General features: G+C 29.0%; 3 protein-coding genes across 4 annotated transcripts; all 3 read right to left on the reverse strand.

The window, feature by feature from the left end:
• Positions 1-126: 126 nt before the first annotated feature.
• Positions 127-2455, reverse strand: LOC139823305 (farnesyl pyrophosphate synthase-like). 2 transcript variants are annotated; one of them, XM_071795727.1, is made up of 7 exons: positions 2378-2455; positions 2082-2237; positions 1559-1699; positions 1191-1394; positions 929-1093; positions 631-843; positions 127-551 (listed from the first exon to the last, which is right to left on the reverse strand). In XM_071795727.1, exons 2-7 carry the CDS (start codon positions 2226-2228, stop codon positions 339-341), a joined length of 1083 nt encoding a protein of 360 aa, XP_071651828.1. In that variant the 5' UTR covers positions 2229-2237; positions 2378-2455; the 3' UTR covers positions 127-338. The 2 variants fall into 2 exon arrangements, with proteins under 2 accessions (XP_071651828.1, XP_071651830.1); XM_071795729.1 differs by lacking the exon at positions 2378-2455 and having other exon boundaries at positions 2082-2368.
• A 3123-nt stretch (positions 2456-5578) lies between these two features.
• On the reverse strand, positions 5579-11097 carry LOC139823197 (polyprenal reductase). Its single transcript, XM_071795591.1, has 7 exons — positions 9462-11097; positions 8815-9046; positions 8510-8658; positions 7197-7385; positions 6827-7122; positions 6441-6529; positions 5579-6365 (listed from the first exon to the last, which is right to left on the reverse strand). The coding sequence occupies exons 2-7, from the start codon at positions 9000-9002 to the stop codon at positions 6362-6364; spliced, it is 915 nt and encodes a 304-aa protein (XP_071651692.1). The 5' UTR covers positions 9003-9046; positions 9462-11097; the 3' UTR covers positions 5579-6361.
• A 3791-nt stretch (positions 11098-14888) lies between these two features.
• On the reverse strand, positions 14889-17055 carry LOC139823306 (farnesyl pyrophosphate synthase-like). The gene is made up of 6 exons (XM_071795730.1): positions 16873-17055; positions 16332-16472; positions 15938-16141; positions 15669-15833; positions 15371-15583; positions 14889-15285 (listed from the first exon to the last, which is right to left on the reverse strand). Exons 1-6 carry the CDS (start codon positions 17017-17019, stop codon positions 15085-15087), a joined length of 1071 nt encoding a protein of 356 aa, XP_071651831.1. The 5' UTR covers positions 17020-17055; the 3' UTR covers positions 14889-15084.
• Positions 17056-18006: the final 951 nt, after the last annotated feature.

Genomic DNA, 18006 nt, shown 5'->3' on the forward strand with positions numbered 1-18006 from the left:
ACATTATTGCAATATGTAAAATACATTCCCATATAATTAATATTTTCCTTACAAAATATTAACTTTTTTCGTTAAACGTAAAAATTATTCATTATAAGGAAACAGTTAAGAAATAATTATATTAAATGCTTTATAAAAACTCTTTATTGATTTTTTGAATCAAAATAGAAGTGATTTTTGTATAAAAATAAATAAGGTCTTGATATTTTCCGCTTTACAAACATAAAACTAACATCTCGTAATACACCAGGAATACAATTTATTCCAACTTTTGAATCTCTAATGACAAGGTATAAATAATACATTAGAGAGAGAGGAGAAAGAGTCTGACAATGCTTTCATGACGACCTGCGATAAATCTGTCCTAATAAATCCAAAAAGAGATTGTGCAGAAGTCCGCATGATATTTGCTGTATATGTACATTTATTAGTTTATATGTTTCTTCTTCGAATGTGGAATAAGCGTCCAGCAGGTTTAAGTCAATGAAGAGCTGTCTCACTCTTCTCACGCTCGTTTTATTTTTTTCCGGATCCGAAACTCCGTAACACTCCTGCGGGATAAAAGAACAAAGATGAGCAAGGATTAATGTAACATCTGGTGAACCAACACATTTAGCAAACAATACTTGCTTCTAATATTTTACGTTGCTCCGGAGTGGCGCGTTGAAGAGCTACGACAATGAACCATGTGCATTTCCCTTCCTGGATATCAGTATCATCTTTACCACATACTTCGGGATTCCCAAAACAACTCAAATAATCATCTTGGATTTGGAAAAAGCGTCCTATCTCTAACAAGACGGGTGTTGCTTGCTTGAACATCTCTGGATCTTTTATTCCAGCCTACATCGAGTAACATCTCGTAACGTATTATTATCATTAAAGTAAAACAGTCTTTTCGTATATAACGAAATTGAGGTACGCTTACTAAATGCATAGCTGCGGTTACTGGCAAACTGCACGTAATATACGCTGTTTTACCCTCGATAATAGATTTGTATCGATCCATCGTAAATAGATCCAGATCAGGGTTCTTGCCGAAATTGGACGATAACATATCTAAGCACTCACCCACTATTGTCTTGAACATAATCTGCCAAAATACATTTATAAATAATTACTCAATTGAAAAAGAAAAGATACGCTGACAAGATAGGCTTTTTAGGATTGAAAGAAGTATCTTTACTCACTTCCTGGAATACTTCTAGTAAATTGACATAGCATTCTTTGCAACTAAAGTGTTTTCGAATGATGTAATATATTGCATTCTCTATGAATATGCCATCATTAGCGGCTGCTTCACCTATATCATTATATCGATACCAACATGGTCTGCCTCGGCGAACTAGCGATCGGTCCATGATATCGTCTAACATGAGGCCAAAGGTTAGCAACTGTATAGCAATAATGTCTTAATGTCATATAATGGTAGAAATTGTGCTGCCTCTAATTTAAGAAGATGTTATAAATTAAAACGTTACGCTTTGTGTTTGATTAATTCTACTTGACATATGAAAGATGTGAGTATCTTAAAAGAAAGAAAAACGGAATTACACACCAGTTCCACACACCATGCTAAGATCCGTACTAAACGAGTGTTATCCTCTGTAAGTTGATCATTTCGTATCAGCATTTTATAGGCATAAATTAATGTCAAACCACGAATTTTCTTGCCTCCTAGGACATTATATTCTAACACCTGCATTAGAAGGATGCATCAATCAGCACTTATTCAAATTTATGTTTTGTTGCTTTTTATTTTATTCTTTTACTATACGTTTCTAATGTTGATCTCATTATTTTTATTTATTTATGTGTTTCCTTTTTAAGTTTCTTAAAATATTTGCTATAACTTAGAAGTTTATGCTTTGATGTTTTCAATAAAATCTCACTTTAAATTGTTATATAAATTGCTCGTAGTTTATTGCAAAGTTTTATATTGTATTAGTTTGCATTAAGTCTAATTATTCTAAAGGAATTTATTTCAAGATAGGTCACCGAATCTATCAAACGAATTTTAATATCTTTTTCACGCCGCCTATTGAATACTGTATAATATTTTAATCAATATAATGATTTACTCTTTCCATCCATTTAGCAACATCTGGAATATTTAAATCTTTAATCGCATCTATGATATCACGAACAATGTCCGGCCATATTGCCATCATCTCCCGACTTTCCTCCTCGATCATTACTTGCATTGATTGAGTTATAGATTGAGTCATTGTCACGTTCTAAAATTTAAACATATATTAAAGAGTACGACGAGTGATAAACAACAATGACGAGATTCTTTCATTTCAAAAATAAGAACGATATTGCGATATTGTGATCACAAGCCACCATTGTAGTTTAACAATTTAATGTATCTTACACTGAATTTGGTCGGATCTTCTTCCGGAGAAAGAAAGACGAAAGCTTAGAATGAGAACTGAAGGTCTCGATTCTTAGCTTCAATACATATAGTCTTGACAACAATACATATGGATGTTCTTTTTATGATCAACAAAACGATTATACATATACATTAGTACATTATTATTTATGTGATTGTCTCATAAATAATACAATAATACAATAATGTATTTTACAATGTATCAGCAATATTTTCGCCGTTATTTTTCGTATAAATCGAAGTCGAAGCCAACTTTCCTAAAGTATCGTTACCGCCCTTTTCATCGCAAGGGAAATCAGAATTACATGTTCTTCGATATATGCGCTCATTACGGATTAAAATTAGGAATACTTTCTGTTAGGTATATCTTAGTGAACGTAGAAATAGCCAAAGCGTTTGATAACTTAATAGTTGAAAAAAAAACTATTAAGATTCTTAATTTTTTTCCAGATTCAGGAAATAGATAATTTAGGAAATAGATACATAATGCTAAAACCTTCCGACGTCTGTCTCCATTATCCCGCAATAGCTTCTTTTTGCAATAAAATCATGAGTTTGGCTGATGGAAACGCTATCCCATTAATCGTAAACTGCGAAAAATTCACCAGTTTCGATTATACTTCAATCATAGTATCAGAAATAACATTCCCCGTTCGAATAATTTCTTTTTGTGATGTTCACTAATTCACTAATTCACAGTAGGGTATTGAGATACGTACGTAATACTATCGAAAAGATTGAATCACTAAAAAACTCAATTCTGTTGCATCTTAATTCTGACATCGTAAAAAGTTTCAACATTCTCGCCGACAACGAATACATTCGTCTGGTCGAGAAAGAAGAGAGTATCGTGGATATTCTTTATGGTATATACGAGATGTATATATAATAATTATTACGAAAATTATAAGAATATCTGTATTTGTAAAAATGATGAATATAAATTTATGTAACATTATTTTGAACGGATATGTGTAAAAATATTTATTTATGCGTAAATAAAGTACAAGTAGTTTTTCAATAGACTTGTTGCTCACGTGATTTTTTGCACAGAATTTTTTCTTATAAAAATTGCCACAATACAACATGTGACAATTATATTTTATAATAATTTAAGATTTTTCCAAATAGGTAATTATTTTTTTAAATTTTTATAAAATGTAAAATTTTCTATTTAAAAAAGACGTTACTGCAAAAATGCAGTAATAGCTTGAAGAATTTTTTATTGACGATTCAATAGCAATTATTTTTGCGATTTGCTTTGCTATACACATTTATATTCGGTATATTAAATAACAATACACATGTATGTCGAATCCTTTTTATGATCAAAGATCTAAAATTTACATGCTAATATTACTTTTAAAAGAACTTATGTTTTATGCAATTTTTAATATTTGTAATTTTCTCCTTACAACCTCCATAAGTATCTTGTAAGGGACTTATGAAAATACATTGCAATATGTTCCCATATAATTAATATTTTCCTTACAAAATATTAACTTTTTCCGTTAAACGTATAAATTATTCTATCATTATAAGGAAACTGTTAAGAAATTATTATATTAAATGCTTTATAGAAACTCTTTATTGCTTTTTTTAATCGAAATGGAAGTCATTTTTGTACACAAATAAAGAAGGTCTTGATATTTTCCGCATTAAAAACATAAAACTAACATCTCGTAATACACCATCAGGAATACAATTTATTCCAACTTCCAAATCTCTAATGACAAGGTGTAATATGTTGTCTGACAATGCTTTCATGACGTCCTGCGATAAATCTGCTCTAATAAACTCAAAAAGAGATTGTGCGGAAGTTCGCATGATATTTGCTGTATATGTACATTTATTAGGTTATATGTTTCTTCTTCGAATGTGGAATAAGCACCCAACAGGTTTAAGTCAGTGAAGAGCTGTCTCACTCGTTTTACTTTTTCCGGATCCGAAACTCCGTAACATTCCTGCGGGATAATAGAACAAACAAGAGAAAGGATTAATGTAACAGCGTTTGGTGAACAACGATCTAGCAAACAATACTTGCTTCTAATATTTTACGTTGCTCAGTCGTTCTCACGTTCTAAAATTTAAACAAAATGTTAAAATGTTCGACGAGTGATAACCAATTGTTAACAATGACGAGATTCTGTCATTTCAAAAACAAGAACGATATTGCGATATACATATAGTGATCGCAAGCCACCAGCTCAACAATTTAATGTATCTTACTGAATTTGGTCGAATTTTCTTCTGGGGAAAGAAAGACACGAAAGCTTTAGAATGAGAACTGAAGAAGTAAAGATTCTTGGTGAAATGATAATTAGTCATGATTTAATTCTTACTAGAAGGAAGAGGTGATATCTATTTGTCGTAATTAGATTTTATTTATAAGGGATATAGGGAATAGAAAGTCGGATTTGAATAACGGATACTGATATTTCTAAAATAAATAATAAATATTTATTAGAATTTATATATATATAAACTTTAGAATTTAGAATTTAGAATTTAGAATTTACAATTTACAATTTACAATTTAGATTCAGAATCTAGAATGAACAGTTTAAAATTACTGAGTAGTTCAATTTATGGAATCATGTTACTGTACATATTAATTTAATTAAGATTTTTTAGAATCTTAAGATTCTTGGTGAAATGATAATTAGTCATGATTTAATTCTTACTAGAAGGAAGAGGTGATATCTATTTGTCGTAATTAGATTTTATTTATAAGGGATATAGGGAATAGAAAGTCGGATTTGAATAACGGATACTGATATTTCTAAAATAAATAATAAATATTTATTAGAATTTATATATATATAAACTTTAGAATTTAGAATTTAGAATTTAGAATTTACAATTTACAATTTACAATTTAGATTCAGAATCTAGAATGAACAGTTTAAAATTACTGAGTAGTTCAATTTATGGAATCATGTTACTGTACATATTAATTTAATTAAGATTTTTTAGAATCTTAAGATTCTTGGTGAAATGATAATAATTAGTCATGATTTAATTCTTACTAGAAGGAAGAGGTGATATCTATTTGTCGTAATTAGATTTTATTTATAAGGGATATAGGGAATAGAAAGTCGGGTTTGAAAATAACGGATACTGATATTTCTAAAATAAATAATAAATATTTATTATAATTTATATATATATATATATATATATATATATAGGGTGAATTTTAATGGATGTCCCATTCACAATTGTCATCTGCCAATTTGTCTCAATTTTCTTTCTATATATATAAAAAATTTTTCCATTTTGTAACGAAGACGTAAAGTTTAACAATTATTCTATATAAGTGAAGTGCTCTTTATCAAAAAAAGGATGCTCGATGAAGTATTGATGGTAAAAGGATGGGACATCCATTAAAATTCACCCTGTATATAGAATTTAGTATTTAGAATTTAGAATTTAGAATTTAGAATTTAGAATTTAAAATTGAGAATGGACAGTTTAGAATTACTGAGTAGTTTAATTTATGGAATCGTGTTACTGTACATCTGTACAAAGTTATCTTTTTTAAAAAAAAGGTAAAGAAATGCGCCAAGTACACGCATAGTAGTGTATATATTGTTACCTCGACAACAAAAACAGTGGTAGTATTATACCTAAAAAAAATCTAAGTAACAAGTGGTAGACGTAATCTTTGTATCTCGAAAATACACTGAGAAAAAAAATTGTTAATTCCAAGAAATATTTAGTCCGATACGTTCAACTAAACATTTTAATTAGTTAACTAAATATTAGTTGTTTTAACAATTTATTTCGTTTCCTTAATCAAGAATTAATTAATTCAACTAATGTTTAGTTAACTAACTAAAATGTTTAGTTGAACGTATCGGACTAAATATTTCTTGAGATTGACAAATTTTTTTTCTCAGTGTATGTTCTCTCTGTAATTGGTACTTATTACTGCTAAATATCATGTTTTATTAATAAATTTTACCTACAATGCATATATACATATCATTTAATTCTTTTATAGTGAGAGAGATTAATTTAAAATCATGTAACAAATTACCAGATATAAGGAATTAAGATTTTTCTCTTTTTTGGGTAATTTTTGAAAGTATTTCGATACCACTGATCAGAAAAAATCGCACATGCGACCTGCAAAAAACAGAAATTTATGTTTAATATTGTCAGTGAAAAAAGAAAAATTCAGGGTGACCTTAATCAAATCCTCCTTAATTGACGATTAATTTTTCAAGCAATTCGTATAATATTTTGTTAATATTGATAAAATTATTGGTGTGACAAAAATAATTCCTTTTTCCTTGACTTAGGGTTGGTTAGAATTACGGTTAGAAATTTTGTTGCAATTTTATCAATTTTAAATTAATCGTCAATTAAGAGAAATTAAGAGAAATTTGATTGGCATAGCCTATGAAATTATTCCACCATTACCTGATTCACTATGACGAAAATGGTAATATAATGAAATGTAGAAGCTTGCCAAAGTATCGCGGATAGCGTTAGGTATAACAATATTTCCGTAAATTGTAATGGATTCGATATGTAATTGAATAATTCACCAACTGGTATCTTGTGTTCTTTGCTTATGACGTCGCCATGCTGATTCTTACGCAATCCCGCAAGAACAAAATTCGTTCTAAGTTGCATATATGTTGACCATAAAAATATAAATGCACATATCAATTGCATATTTGTTAATTTATGCAAGAAAATACTCGTACGTGAACCTGTGCAAGATTATATGAATTGTATAATAGAGTACATGTAATATAATTAATATTTGTAAATTTTGAATACTTGCCTCCGACAAATCCTTCTGATTCTCCTATCAGGGATAACATTAACATTGAGTAATGCAAAAATGTAAGTATATAATGAAACACATTTATTTTTTGGTTACTAAATACGCAAACATAATATGTTTCATATGCTCTTTTCCAGCAATGTATGGAAAACAAAACAATTGCTAAAATTGTGCTTTCCGCAGATACTAAAATATATTATACAGTACACATATAATAATTTAATATAGTTTTATATATATATATATATATATATAATTATGCAGGAACCATTTATAATGTTAATGACAAATATCTCATAAAATATGCATTTTGTGGAAAAAATGGTTTAGACAAAACTTGTTTGAAATTAAAGGGGACACAAGATATGGCATTATTTGTTTCATCATAAGTAGTGCTACTGTTTGGCGCACGGCCCTTTTGTACGTAGATAAGTAAGATTGTAAATAGATTTGTGATTCATTAGCATTATTCCCAGCTAGCAAGCATACGTCAAAATGACGTTAAAATTTGGTCATAAATGACTAAAAATGACATGAAAATGACGTGAAAATGACGGAAAAATAATGGGTAGCCTAATAAACAAGTTTTAGCTGTCAGCTTTAAAGTACAGCTAAGTGTTATTGAGATATTGAAAGGTTCCATATTATCAGTAGGGTTCCATATTACCATCTTCTTCTCTATTAGACAAATAAAAAAAATGTTTCAGACAAAAGTTGTTTAAATTAATTAACAGAAAAAGATGGTATAATAAAAAATGAGGGTTTCCATTAAAGAAAATAAAGTTGACTTTTGTTTGACCTATAGTAGTTTGACCATCTATGACGAAACGAATAGTTCCATCTTGTGTTCTCTTTGATTTCAAACAAGTTTTGTCTAACAGTCTAACTCATTTTTTCATAGGATGTATATTTTATGAGATATATGTTATTAACATTATAAATAATTCATCCTGCATATATATATGTATATATATCATAGTCAAAGCCCGAAACACGGCATTCCTAGGATTGACTAATGGTCAATTCTGCGGAATTTCCAAGCGTCTTGATTAAAGTAGTTTCTAGGAATAGGCTAGGAGTTAGATTAGTATTTTTATGCGGGGGAAGGGGATCCGCTTGCGACAGTATTTGTGCACTGTCTATACACACACAACACACATATCAGCAAATTACTACAAAACTTTGACCAAGACGTTTGGCCGTTCGACAGAATGGATTAATCCTAAGATTACCCGCGTTTTGAGTTTTGACCATAACATATATACCTATAATTTCTTATAAATTTAGTAATAATTTTTTTAGATAAATACCTAAGGGCTTTCTTGATGCCCCTAATAATATATCCAATAATAAAAGCAAACTTTCGGGAATATTTCCATTATAGAAATATTTATTTAAAGCCAAATAAAATAAAATAATCATTATTGTTCCAGTAATTGGATAAGCTTGTCCAAAATATCTAGAAATTTAAAATGATTAACATTAAACTATTTCAGTTATTGTCAGTAGATAGTAAGTAGAAAGTACTTTATAATTTTTTTTGTAAATTGTTTATTGTAAATGTTTATTTTGTAATTTTTTTTGTAGAAAGATATACATTAATTAGGTAACTTACTTCTTGGGCATTTCGATTTTTGTTATTATGGGATAGTTAGCGTTAGCCTTTATGTTTATCTTTCCAAAGAGAAAAAAGCGTATCAACGCATTAGGTAAATAAGGTTTCATATAAATAATTAATAACGATAACGATCCAATTGTGATTGAATTACAAATTAGAATATAACGTAATATGTTTACATCCATTATTTGATTTGTTGAAATTAGCTGAATATGCGAGTGTGATTGTCCTATACAAAATTTTAGTTTCTTTTAAAAATTAATCTTTGTTAGTACCCATATTGTATTGTTGTTTCACCGTCACTGTTTTATATTTTTACAAAAAATTTAGATTACCATCACAATGTAACATTTTATTTAAAAAATCTAAAAAAATATATTTCTTCAATAAGTAAGATTATAATTTAAAATTGTATAAAATTATAGAAAATGTATTGTTTATAAAGATTTATATATGTTTCTTATAATATCGAACATGTAAAGTAATATATTTGTACATAAAAAATTGTTTAAAAAGTTGCAAAACTTTGTGATTACTGTTAGTCTCTTAACGATATTATCAATTATATATATATATATATATATATATATATATATATATATATAACTTATACTCCTTATATGCATATAACTTATATGCCCTACGTATGTAAGTTTAAATATCAACGTTTTTAACTAACTAACTTCGGCGCTCTTCAAGGCATACAACTGAGTTAAAATAAGGAAAGAACATCACTATATATACGGTTTAAACATTGCGCAAAAAAAAAACAAGAAACGACAGGATTTGAATTTATAATTATCAATCAATCTGCATCAGATTAATTTTTTCGATTCGGCGCGACCAGGAATTGGCACGCGAAGCGGCCCAAGGCTATTATACATCTGCCGATGTACCCGATTCGGCCGAGAAGCTAGGCACTCGAAGTTCAACGCCTTCAGTTATTTATGTAATAAAACTCAATAACAAAAACATTGAAAAATTTATCAACAGAAACATTTCAAGTCAACATTTTAAGTTGCTCGACCGCAGCGAGCAATATAATGGACAGTGACTATAATCAGTGTCCGTACCAAAAAGATTAAACATATGTAAAAAAATGGCAAAGAGATTGAAGAAAATAATCGATGATCAAATAATTGAATACAAAGATTAAGACTGGATTCCTATATTTACTGTCAGCAACTGTCAGTACTGAAAATCTATATAATATACGTGACGCAAAATATAGAAAAATATAAATTTTCAGTACTTGCAGTGAATATCGGAACGCAGCTAATATAGAGTTAAGAGAGAGGGTCCCGTTTGCCTACAATCCCAATTGCCAATAGCTTCGTTTGCTGACATTCCCGATTGCTTACAAGCATTATTGCGCACATGTAATAATTAAAAATACGAACGTGCGTTTGCGCACATGATCTTATTACGCACACATGACTTTATCGCACACATGCAGATTGCATACATGACATTATTGTGCACATCTGCAGATATCGAAATTATTAAGTAAGTCATAGTCGTCGTCGTCTAATTTATTTCTTTTTTTTGTAATATGTGGCAATTGAGAACTATAACTGCTGAGATTATTTCTATGCTTCTTGTCACACATGAATATTTCTCAGACAGGCGATTTGTAACTTTTCTGTGAGAGCTTTATTTACGTTTCTCTTACAAATGAATTCAAGAATCGAATCTAACTTTACAGCTTAAATTAATAAACACGTTGTGATGTTGTGTCAGCATTTATAATCGGACTTAATTTCTTTTTCTGTTCATCACCAACAAGTTATGAGCCAAGAACAATTGGACGTAAATTAAATCGTGAGTGCGTAAAAAGAAATCCGCGATAAATTACTGAGCAACACGTGGCGAGCTGCCATTAACGCGCGCACGCGCGCGCACGTGTGTGTTTGTTTTATGAAAAATGTATACTTATATAACATCTTATAGTCAAAAAGTAAAATATTTGCACCAACGTCGCATAACATTTAACTTTAGCTTAACTCACTCTTCGTCTCTTTCTAACTGTTTTCTTGAGTGAGTAAAGCTAAGGAAACTGTTGTTAAGGAGTTACAGAATCCCGTCTTTGGTGACAATTCATCAGAAAAACAATAATTTGTCTTTTAGCGCAGTATGTGTAATTCTTTGGAATATATAGATGCTTATATAGTTTTTAAATTATTAGTTCAACAAATTGCTCATGTATAATTATTTGTGGTTTTTGTATGTCCTAATGGAAATATTTTACTAAAAATATAATAAAAGTTTACTGAAATTCTCTTTCAATTGATCCCATTTTATTGTTATTCCAGTAATTAATATTTCAGTAAAAATTCAGTTTTTTCAGTTAAATTCAGTAAATTGTATGATACCTAACATAAAAGAAATTTTGTTATTACTTTTTAATAGTATAATTTAACTTTCTTTATATTTCACAATATTACATTAGGTACATTTTATCCTTTGTTTAATTTAAATAAAATTTTTAATCTTATAAAATTGTTATCATACATTTTTTCTAATTGACACAATGTAAAGATTTTTCAAAGTAGTGCAACAATTATTTTTGAGGCAATATATATGTTCTCTCTGTAATTGGCGCTGTAATTTAAAGAGATATCATTTCTTTTTGATAAGGTAACATAATTTTGTGATGTGTATCACTTGGGTTATAATTTTTCGGAAATAAAAATACTACTGCTTAGATTTTTTCGAGATTTTTTGAGATATAAAGATTACGTCTACTACTTGTTACTTAGGTTTTTCCGAGGTATAATACTACCACTCTTTTTTTTTCGAGGTAACAACATATACACTACTATGCGTGTACTTGGCGCCTTTTTTAAACTTTTTTTTAAAAAGGTAATTTTGTACTGATATCACGCCTTTTTGTAGTGTTACGCATCTTAATCTTATAAACAATATCTTATAATCTTATAAACAGTATATACAAGGTATGAAGCTAAAAGTGTTACGGACTATTATTTCTAAAGAAAACAACAATTTAATATTTTGCTTAGTTTTTTAAAAATAATAATCTGTAACCCTTTTAGTTGTACACCTTGTATATATTTTTCAATTTCAACATAAAACATAATCGCAATATAGCATGATTAATGTTAATAAGTCGTTAACTGTAAAATTCTTTATTTATTTTTATTCGCGTGTCTTACTGAATGTTGTTCGCAACTGCATATGTACCGATATCTTCAGGTATCGATATTTTTGATAATTACAGATGGACACCTGTAACACTTGTCTGAAATTTACCTGATTTGTTTATTCTTTTATTCCCTTCAACTAATCGCAAATTAATTCTATTTGATAAAAGCAATTCTGTTAAATTTCTCATACATAACGCATCGTTTATAATTTTCTAATAATTATAAATATTAAATGATACGATATATATATATATATATATATATATATATATATATATATATATATTTGTACTCACATCCCTGAAAATTATTTCGGGAATTCGAGCGAATGTCACAACTAGATAAAATTATCTTTCATATTTTGACAGTTAAGTAGGAACATATTTGAGTTGGCGAAAAATGATTCTCTGAAACCGCACGTGTGTGTAAATAATTCAGTAGAAAATATATAATTTTCATTTCAAAATACATTTGCACACTACGTACCAAAAATATATAATATGATAACGTAGTTTTTGCTATTCAATTGATTGAATTTCAAAAAAGAAAAAGATTTAAAAGTATATAACTATGTCAGTCAATAAAGAGACATAGACGCAAATTGAATCATATATATTTAATTGCCTGCTCATTAAATATAAAGTGCAAACACATAGAAATTGTATATTTTTCTATACTTAAATGCAATAGGAAGAAATAATTAAACAAGTATCCTTGCATAGGAATATTATGCATAATTTTTACAAAACATATTTGAGATTCGCGCAATTGAGATATATAATAAAATTAATAACGATTCTATAAATCTTAGGTATATGTTAATAATACAATTTAACATGATCTTTTTAATCATGAAACTTACAAACTAACGGAAAAAGATTTGTATCCTAAATGCCAATAATTTTTCTAATGTAACAATAATACTGAAAATATATGGAATCATGTTACTGTACATATTAATTTAATTAAGATTCTTTAGAATCTTAAGATTCTTGGTGAAATGATAATTAGACATGATTTAATTCTTACTAGAAAGAAGAGATGATATCTATTTGTCGTAATTAGATTTCTTTTATATAAAGGATATAGGGAATAGAAAGTTGGGTTTGAATAAGGGATACTGATATTTCTAGAATAAATAATAAATTTTTATAATTAGAATTGATAATTGATAATTGATAATTGAGAATGAATAGTTATAATTACTGAGTAGTTTAATTTATGGAATCACGTTACTCTGTACATATTAATTTATTTAAAATTCTTTAGAATCTTTGAAATCTTATTTCAGTATATATAATGAAGAATCATTATATATACTCAGTATATTGACAACAATACATATGAATGTTCTTTTTACGATCAACAAAACGACTATACATTACTATTTATGTGATTGTCTCATAAATAATACAATAATCTTTTTTACAATGTATCAGCAATATCCTCGCCGTTATTTTTCGTATAAATCGAAGTCGAAGCCAGCTTTCCTAAAGTATCGTTCCCGCTGTTCTCATCGCAAGGGAAATCAGACATACATGTTCTTCGACATATGCGCTCATTACGGATTATAGGATTAGGAATACTTCCTGTTAGGTATATCTTAGTGAACGTAGAAATAGCCAAAGCGTTTAATAACAATTTAATACGAAATACCTAATACGAAAATATCCAGACTATATAATAGTTGAAAAAGAAACTATATATATTAAGATTCTTAATTCTTTTCCAGATTCAGGAAATAGATACATAATGCTGAAACCCGCCTACGTCTGTCTTAATTATCCCGCAATTTTCCTGCAATAAAATCATGAGTTTGACTGATGAAAACGCTATCCCATTAATCGTAAACTGCGAAAAATTCACCAGTTTCGATTATACTTCAATCATGGTATCGGAAATAACATTTCCCGATCGAATAATTTCTTTTTATCAATCTGTAAACGATCGACACTGCCTCACTCGAACTGCGTGTGATGTTAACAGAGTATTGAGGTACGTACGTAATACTATCGAAAAGATTTAATCACTAAAGAACCCAAGTCTGACTGTTGCATCTTAATTTCGACATCGTAAAAAGTCTCAACATTCTCGCCGACAACGAATACATTCGTCTGATCGAGAAAGAAGAGAGTATCGTGGATAATTCTTTATGATATACGAGATATGTTTATATAATAATTGTTACGAAAATTATAAGAGCTACGCATTAATTTTCATGAATGATAAATAATTAATCGGGAAGTGATCTTGTCTTTTAATATCTATATTTGTAAAAATGATGAATATAAATTTATGTAACATTATTTTAAACGGATATGTGTAAAAATATTTATTTATGCGTAAATAGTACAAGTAGTTTTTCAATAGACTTGTCGCTCACGTAATTTTTTGCATATAATTCTTTCTTATAAAAATTGCCACAATACAACATGTGACAATTATATTTTATGATAATTTAAGATTTTTCCAAATAAGTAATTTTTTAAAATTTTTATAAAATGTAGAATTTTCTATTTAAAAAAGACCTTACTGCAGAAATACAGTAATAGCTTGAAGAATGTTTTATTGACGATTCAATTGCAATTACTTTTGCGATTTGCTTTGCTATACATTTATACTCGGTATATTAAATAACAATACATGTATGTATGTCAAATCCTTTTTATGATCAAAGATCTAAAATTTACATGCTAATATTATTTCTAAAAAAACTTGTTTTATGCAATTTTTAATATTTGTAATTTTCTCCTTACAACCTCCATAAGTATCTTGTAAGGGACTTATGAAAATACATTGCAATATGTTCCCATAATTAATATTTTCCTTACAAAATATTAACTTTTTCCGTTAAACGTAAAATTATTATTCATTATAAGGAAACTGTTAAGAAATGATTATATTAAATGCTTTATAATAGAAACTTTTTTATTACTTTTTTAATCGAAATGGAAGTCATTTTTGTATATAAATAAATAAGGTCTTGATATTTTCCGCTTTAAAAACATAAAACTAACATCTCGTAATACACCATCAGGAATACAATTTATTCCAACTTTTAAATCTCTAATGACAAGGTATAATATGTTGTCTGACGATGCTTTCATGACGTCCTGCGATAAATCTGCTCTAATAAACCCAAAAAGAGATTGTGCAGAAGTCCGCATGATATTTGCTGTATATGTACATTTATTAGGTTATATGTTTCTTCTTCGAATGTGGAATAAGCATCCAACAGGTTTAAGTCAGTGAAGAGCTGTCTCACTCGTTTTACTTTTTCCGGATCCGAAACTCCGTAACATTCCTGCGGGATAATAGAACAAACAAGAGAAAGGACTAATGTAACAGCGTTGTTTGATGAAACAACGAATCTAACAAACAATACTTGCTTCTAATATTTTACGTTGCTCCGGAGTGGCGCGTTGAAGAGCTACGACAATGAACCATGTGCATTTCCCTTCCTGGATATCAGTATCATCTTTACCACGTACTTCGGGATTCCCAAAACAACTCAAATAATCATCTTGGATTTGGTAAAAGCGTCCTATCTCTAACAAGACGGGTGTTGCTTGCTTGAACATCTCTGGATCTTTTATTCCAGCCTACATCGAGTAACATCTCATAGCGCATTATTATCATTAAAGTAAAACAGTCTTTTCGTATATAACAAAATTGAGATACGCTTACTAAATACATAGCCACAGTTACTGGCAAAATGCACGTATAATACGCTGTTTTATACTCGATAATAGATTTGTATCGATCCATCGTAAATAGATCCAGATCGGGCTTCTTGCCGAAATTGGTCGATAACATGTCTAAGCACTGACCCATTAGTGTCTTAAATATGATCTGTATAAATTCTTTCATAAATAATATTATTCGATTAAAATAAAAAAAAAGATAATTTCTTGACCTTTGCATAATGTGTATTTATGCGGTATCTTTTTACTTACATCATGGAATGTTTCTAGTATATTAATATAGTAGTCTTTTTTTTTGAAATATTTTTGAATTATGTAAAACGTAGCATTCTCTATAAGTATACCATCATTGATGGCGGCTGCACCTATATTATTGTACCGATACCAACATGGTTTGCCTCGGCGAACAAGCGAATGGTCCATAATATCGTCTATTATGAGAACATAGGCCTGCATCTGTATATCAATATTTTCTCAATATTATAAAATGGTGGGAAGTGGGAGTTATACTACTTCTAATTTAAATAAATAGATGTTATAAATTAAAACATTACACCTTGTGTTTGATTAATTCGACTTATTAGCTTATAAAAGATGTGAGTATCTTAAAAGGAAGAAGAGAGAGAGAAAGAACGGAATTACACACCAGTTCCACACACCATGCTAAAATCCGTACTAGACGAATGTTATCTTCTGTAATTTGATCATTACGTATCACTATTTTATAGGCATAAATTAATGTCAAACCACGAGTTTTCTTGCCTCCTGGGACATTATATTGCAATACCTGCGTTACAAAGATCCATCAGTCTGCATATTTATTCTAATTTATGATTTATTGTTTTTTATTTTATTGTATCACTCTGTTTTAAGTTACTTCCATGTTACTGAAACACTCAACGTTTCTCTTTATTCATTTATATGCTTTTCTTTTAAGCTTCTTAAAATTTTTGCCACTTAATTTAAATGTTTATATTTTATTGTTTTCAATAAAATCTTACTTTAAATTGTTATATAAATTGTTATATATAATTTATTTAAAAATTTTACATTATATTGCTTTGCGTTGTCTAATTATCCTGAAGGAATTTATTATAAGATAAATCGCTAAGTCTATTGAATGAATTTTAAGCAATTTTACGTCCCACATTGGCTATTGTATAGTATTTTAATTAATAATAACTTACTTTTTCTATCCACTTAACGACATCTGGAATATTTAAATCTTTAATCGCATCTATGATATCACGAACAATGTCCGGCCATGTTGTCATCATCTCCCGACTTTCCTCCTCGATCATTACTTGCACTGATTGAGTTATAGATTGAGTCATTCTCACGTTCTAAAATTTAAACAAAAGTTAAACAGTGCGACGAGTGATAAACAACAATAACGATTCTGTCATTTTATGAATAAAAACGATATTGCGAGTGATCACAAACTACCAGTTTAACAAATTAACAAGAAGCGATGAAAGAAAAATGTCGAATTTATATTTTTTATATGTTTTGCTCTAGACGCTTTAACGTTTTGTATCTTACTGAATTGGTCGGATCTTCTTCAGGGGAAAAGACGACGAAGGCTCAGAAAGATACTGAAGGTAACTATTTTTGCTTCGCTATATATACTCATAATAATACATATGTATATTGATAACAATACATATGTATGTTCTTTTTATGATCAACGAAACGACTGTACATTACTATTTATGTAATTTCACATACATTGTTATATAATATTTTTTTGACAATATTAGCAATGTACTGTTACTTTTTTATACGATATATGATCAGAAAAATTGCATATCGAAGGAAATATTAAGCAGGTGCTATCATAATTTAATATAAAATTTGAATAAAAAGTTATTTTTACACAGCTCGCCTCCATTACCTCCGGTTGATGATCACCTTGACTTCTGAGGAAATCAAAGGTCGTGGACCTTTTCCGTCACTCAGTTCGTAACAAAAAGTTATGAAGGAGTAAACATACTGACGAAAATTGTATTTGTTGTACCCTGGCCTATAATGGGTTTTAGAACTGTCCATCAGTTTAAACATCGTAAGCCCCCCACATTTAAATTCTTTAACTTTACGTATCTGCGCCGTTAATACAATTTTAATTTTTGAATGTTTTTTTTTCTTTTTTTTTCTTATTTGGTTGAGGAAGACTCTGTGGAGCTCGATACGTCCCTTTTAAACACTGTAATGTATTGAAATATCTTGTTTGCTCGTTTTTGGTCTTGTAGTATTTATTATTATTTGAAGAAAATCAAATTTCATCAAGGCTAAGACCGGAGAACATTGTGTGGCGGGCTGTG

The sequence above is a fragment of the Temnothorax longispinosus genome, chromosome 12 (assembly GCF_030848805.1).
Source record: "Temnothorax longispinosus isolate EJ_2023e chromosome 12, Tlon_JGU_v1, whole genome shotgun sequence".
NCBI classification, from domain to species: Eukaryota; Metazoa; Arthropoda; class Insecta; order Hymenoptera; family Formicidae; genus Temnothorax; species Temnothorax longispinosus.

Excerpts from the sequence above, each read along its gene's own strand:
- LOC139823305 (XM_071795727.1), bottom strand. The coding sequence starts at position 2,228 with ATGACTCAATCTATAACTCAATCAATGCAAGTAATGATCGAGGAGGAA. Across the intron at positions 1,395-1,558 it reads TAGCATGGTGTGTGGAACTG|TTGCTAACCTTTGGCCTCAT; the intron begins GTGTGTAATTCC and ends ATTGCTATACAG. Across the intron at positions 552-630 it reads AGCAACGTAAAATATTAGAA|GAGTGTTACGGAGTTTCGGA; the intron begins GCAAGTATTGTT and ends TTTATCCCGCAG.
- LOC139823197 (XM_071795591.1), bottom strand. The coding sequence starts at position 9,002 with ATGGATGTAAACATATTACGTTATATTCTAATTTGTAATTCAATCACA. Across the intron at positions 7,386-8,509 it reads GGCATCAAGAAAGCCCTTAG|TATCTGCGGAAAGCACAATT; the intron begins GTATTTATCTAA and ends AATATATTTTAG. Across the intron at positions 6,530-6,826 it reads TTTTCGTCATAGTGAATCAG|GTCGCATGTGCGATTTTTTC; the intron begins GTAATGGTGGAA and ends TGTTTTTTGCAG.
- LOC139823306 (XM_071795730.1), bottom strand. The coding sequence starts at position 17,019 with ATGACTCAATCTATAACTCAATCAGTGCAAGTAATGATCGAGGAGGAA. Across the intron at positions 16,473-16,872 it reads TCGTTAAGTGGATAGAAAAA|GTATTGCAATATAATGTCCC; the intron begins GTAAGTTATTAT and ends TTTGTAACGCAG. Across the intron at positions 15,286-15,370 it reads AGCAACGTAAAATATTAGAA|GAATGTTACGGAGTTTCGGA; the intron begins GCAAGTATTGTT and ends ATTATCCCGCAG.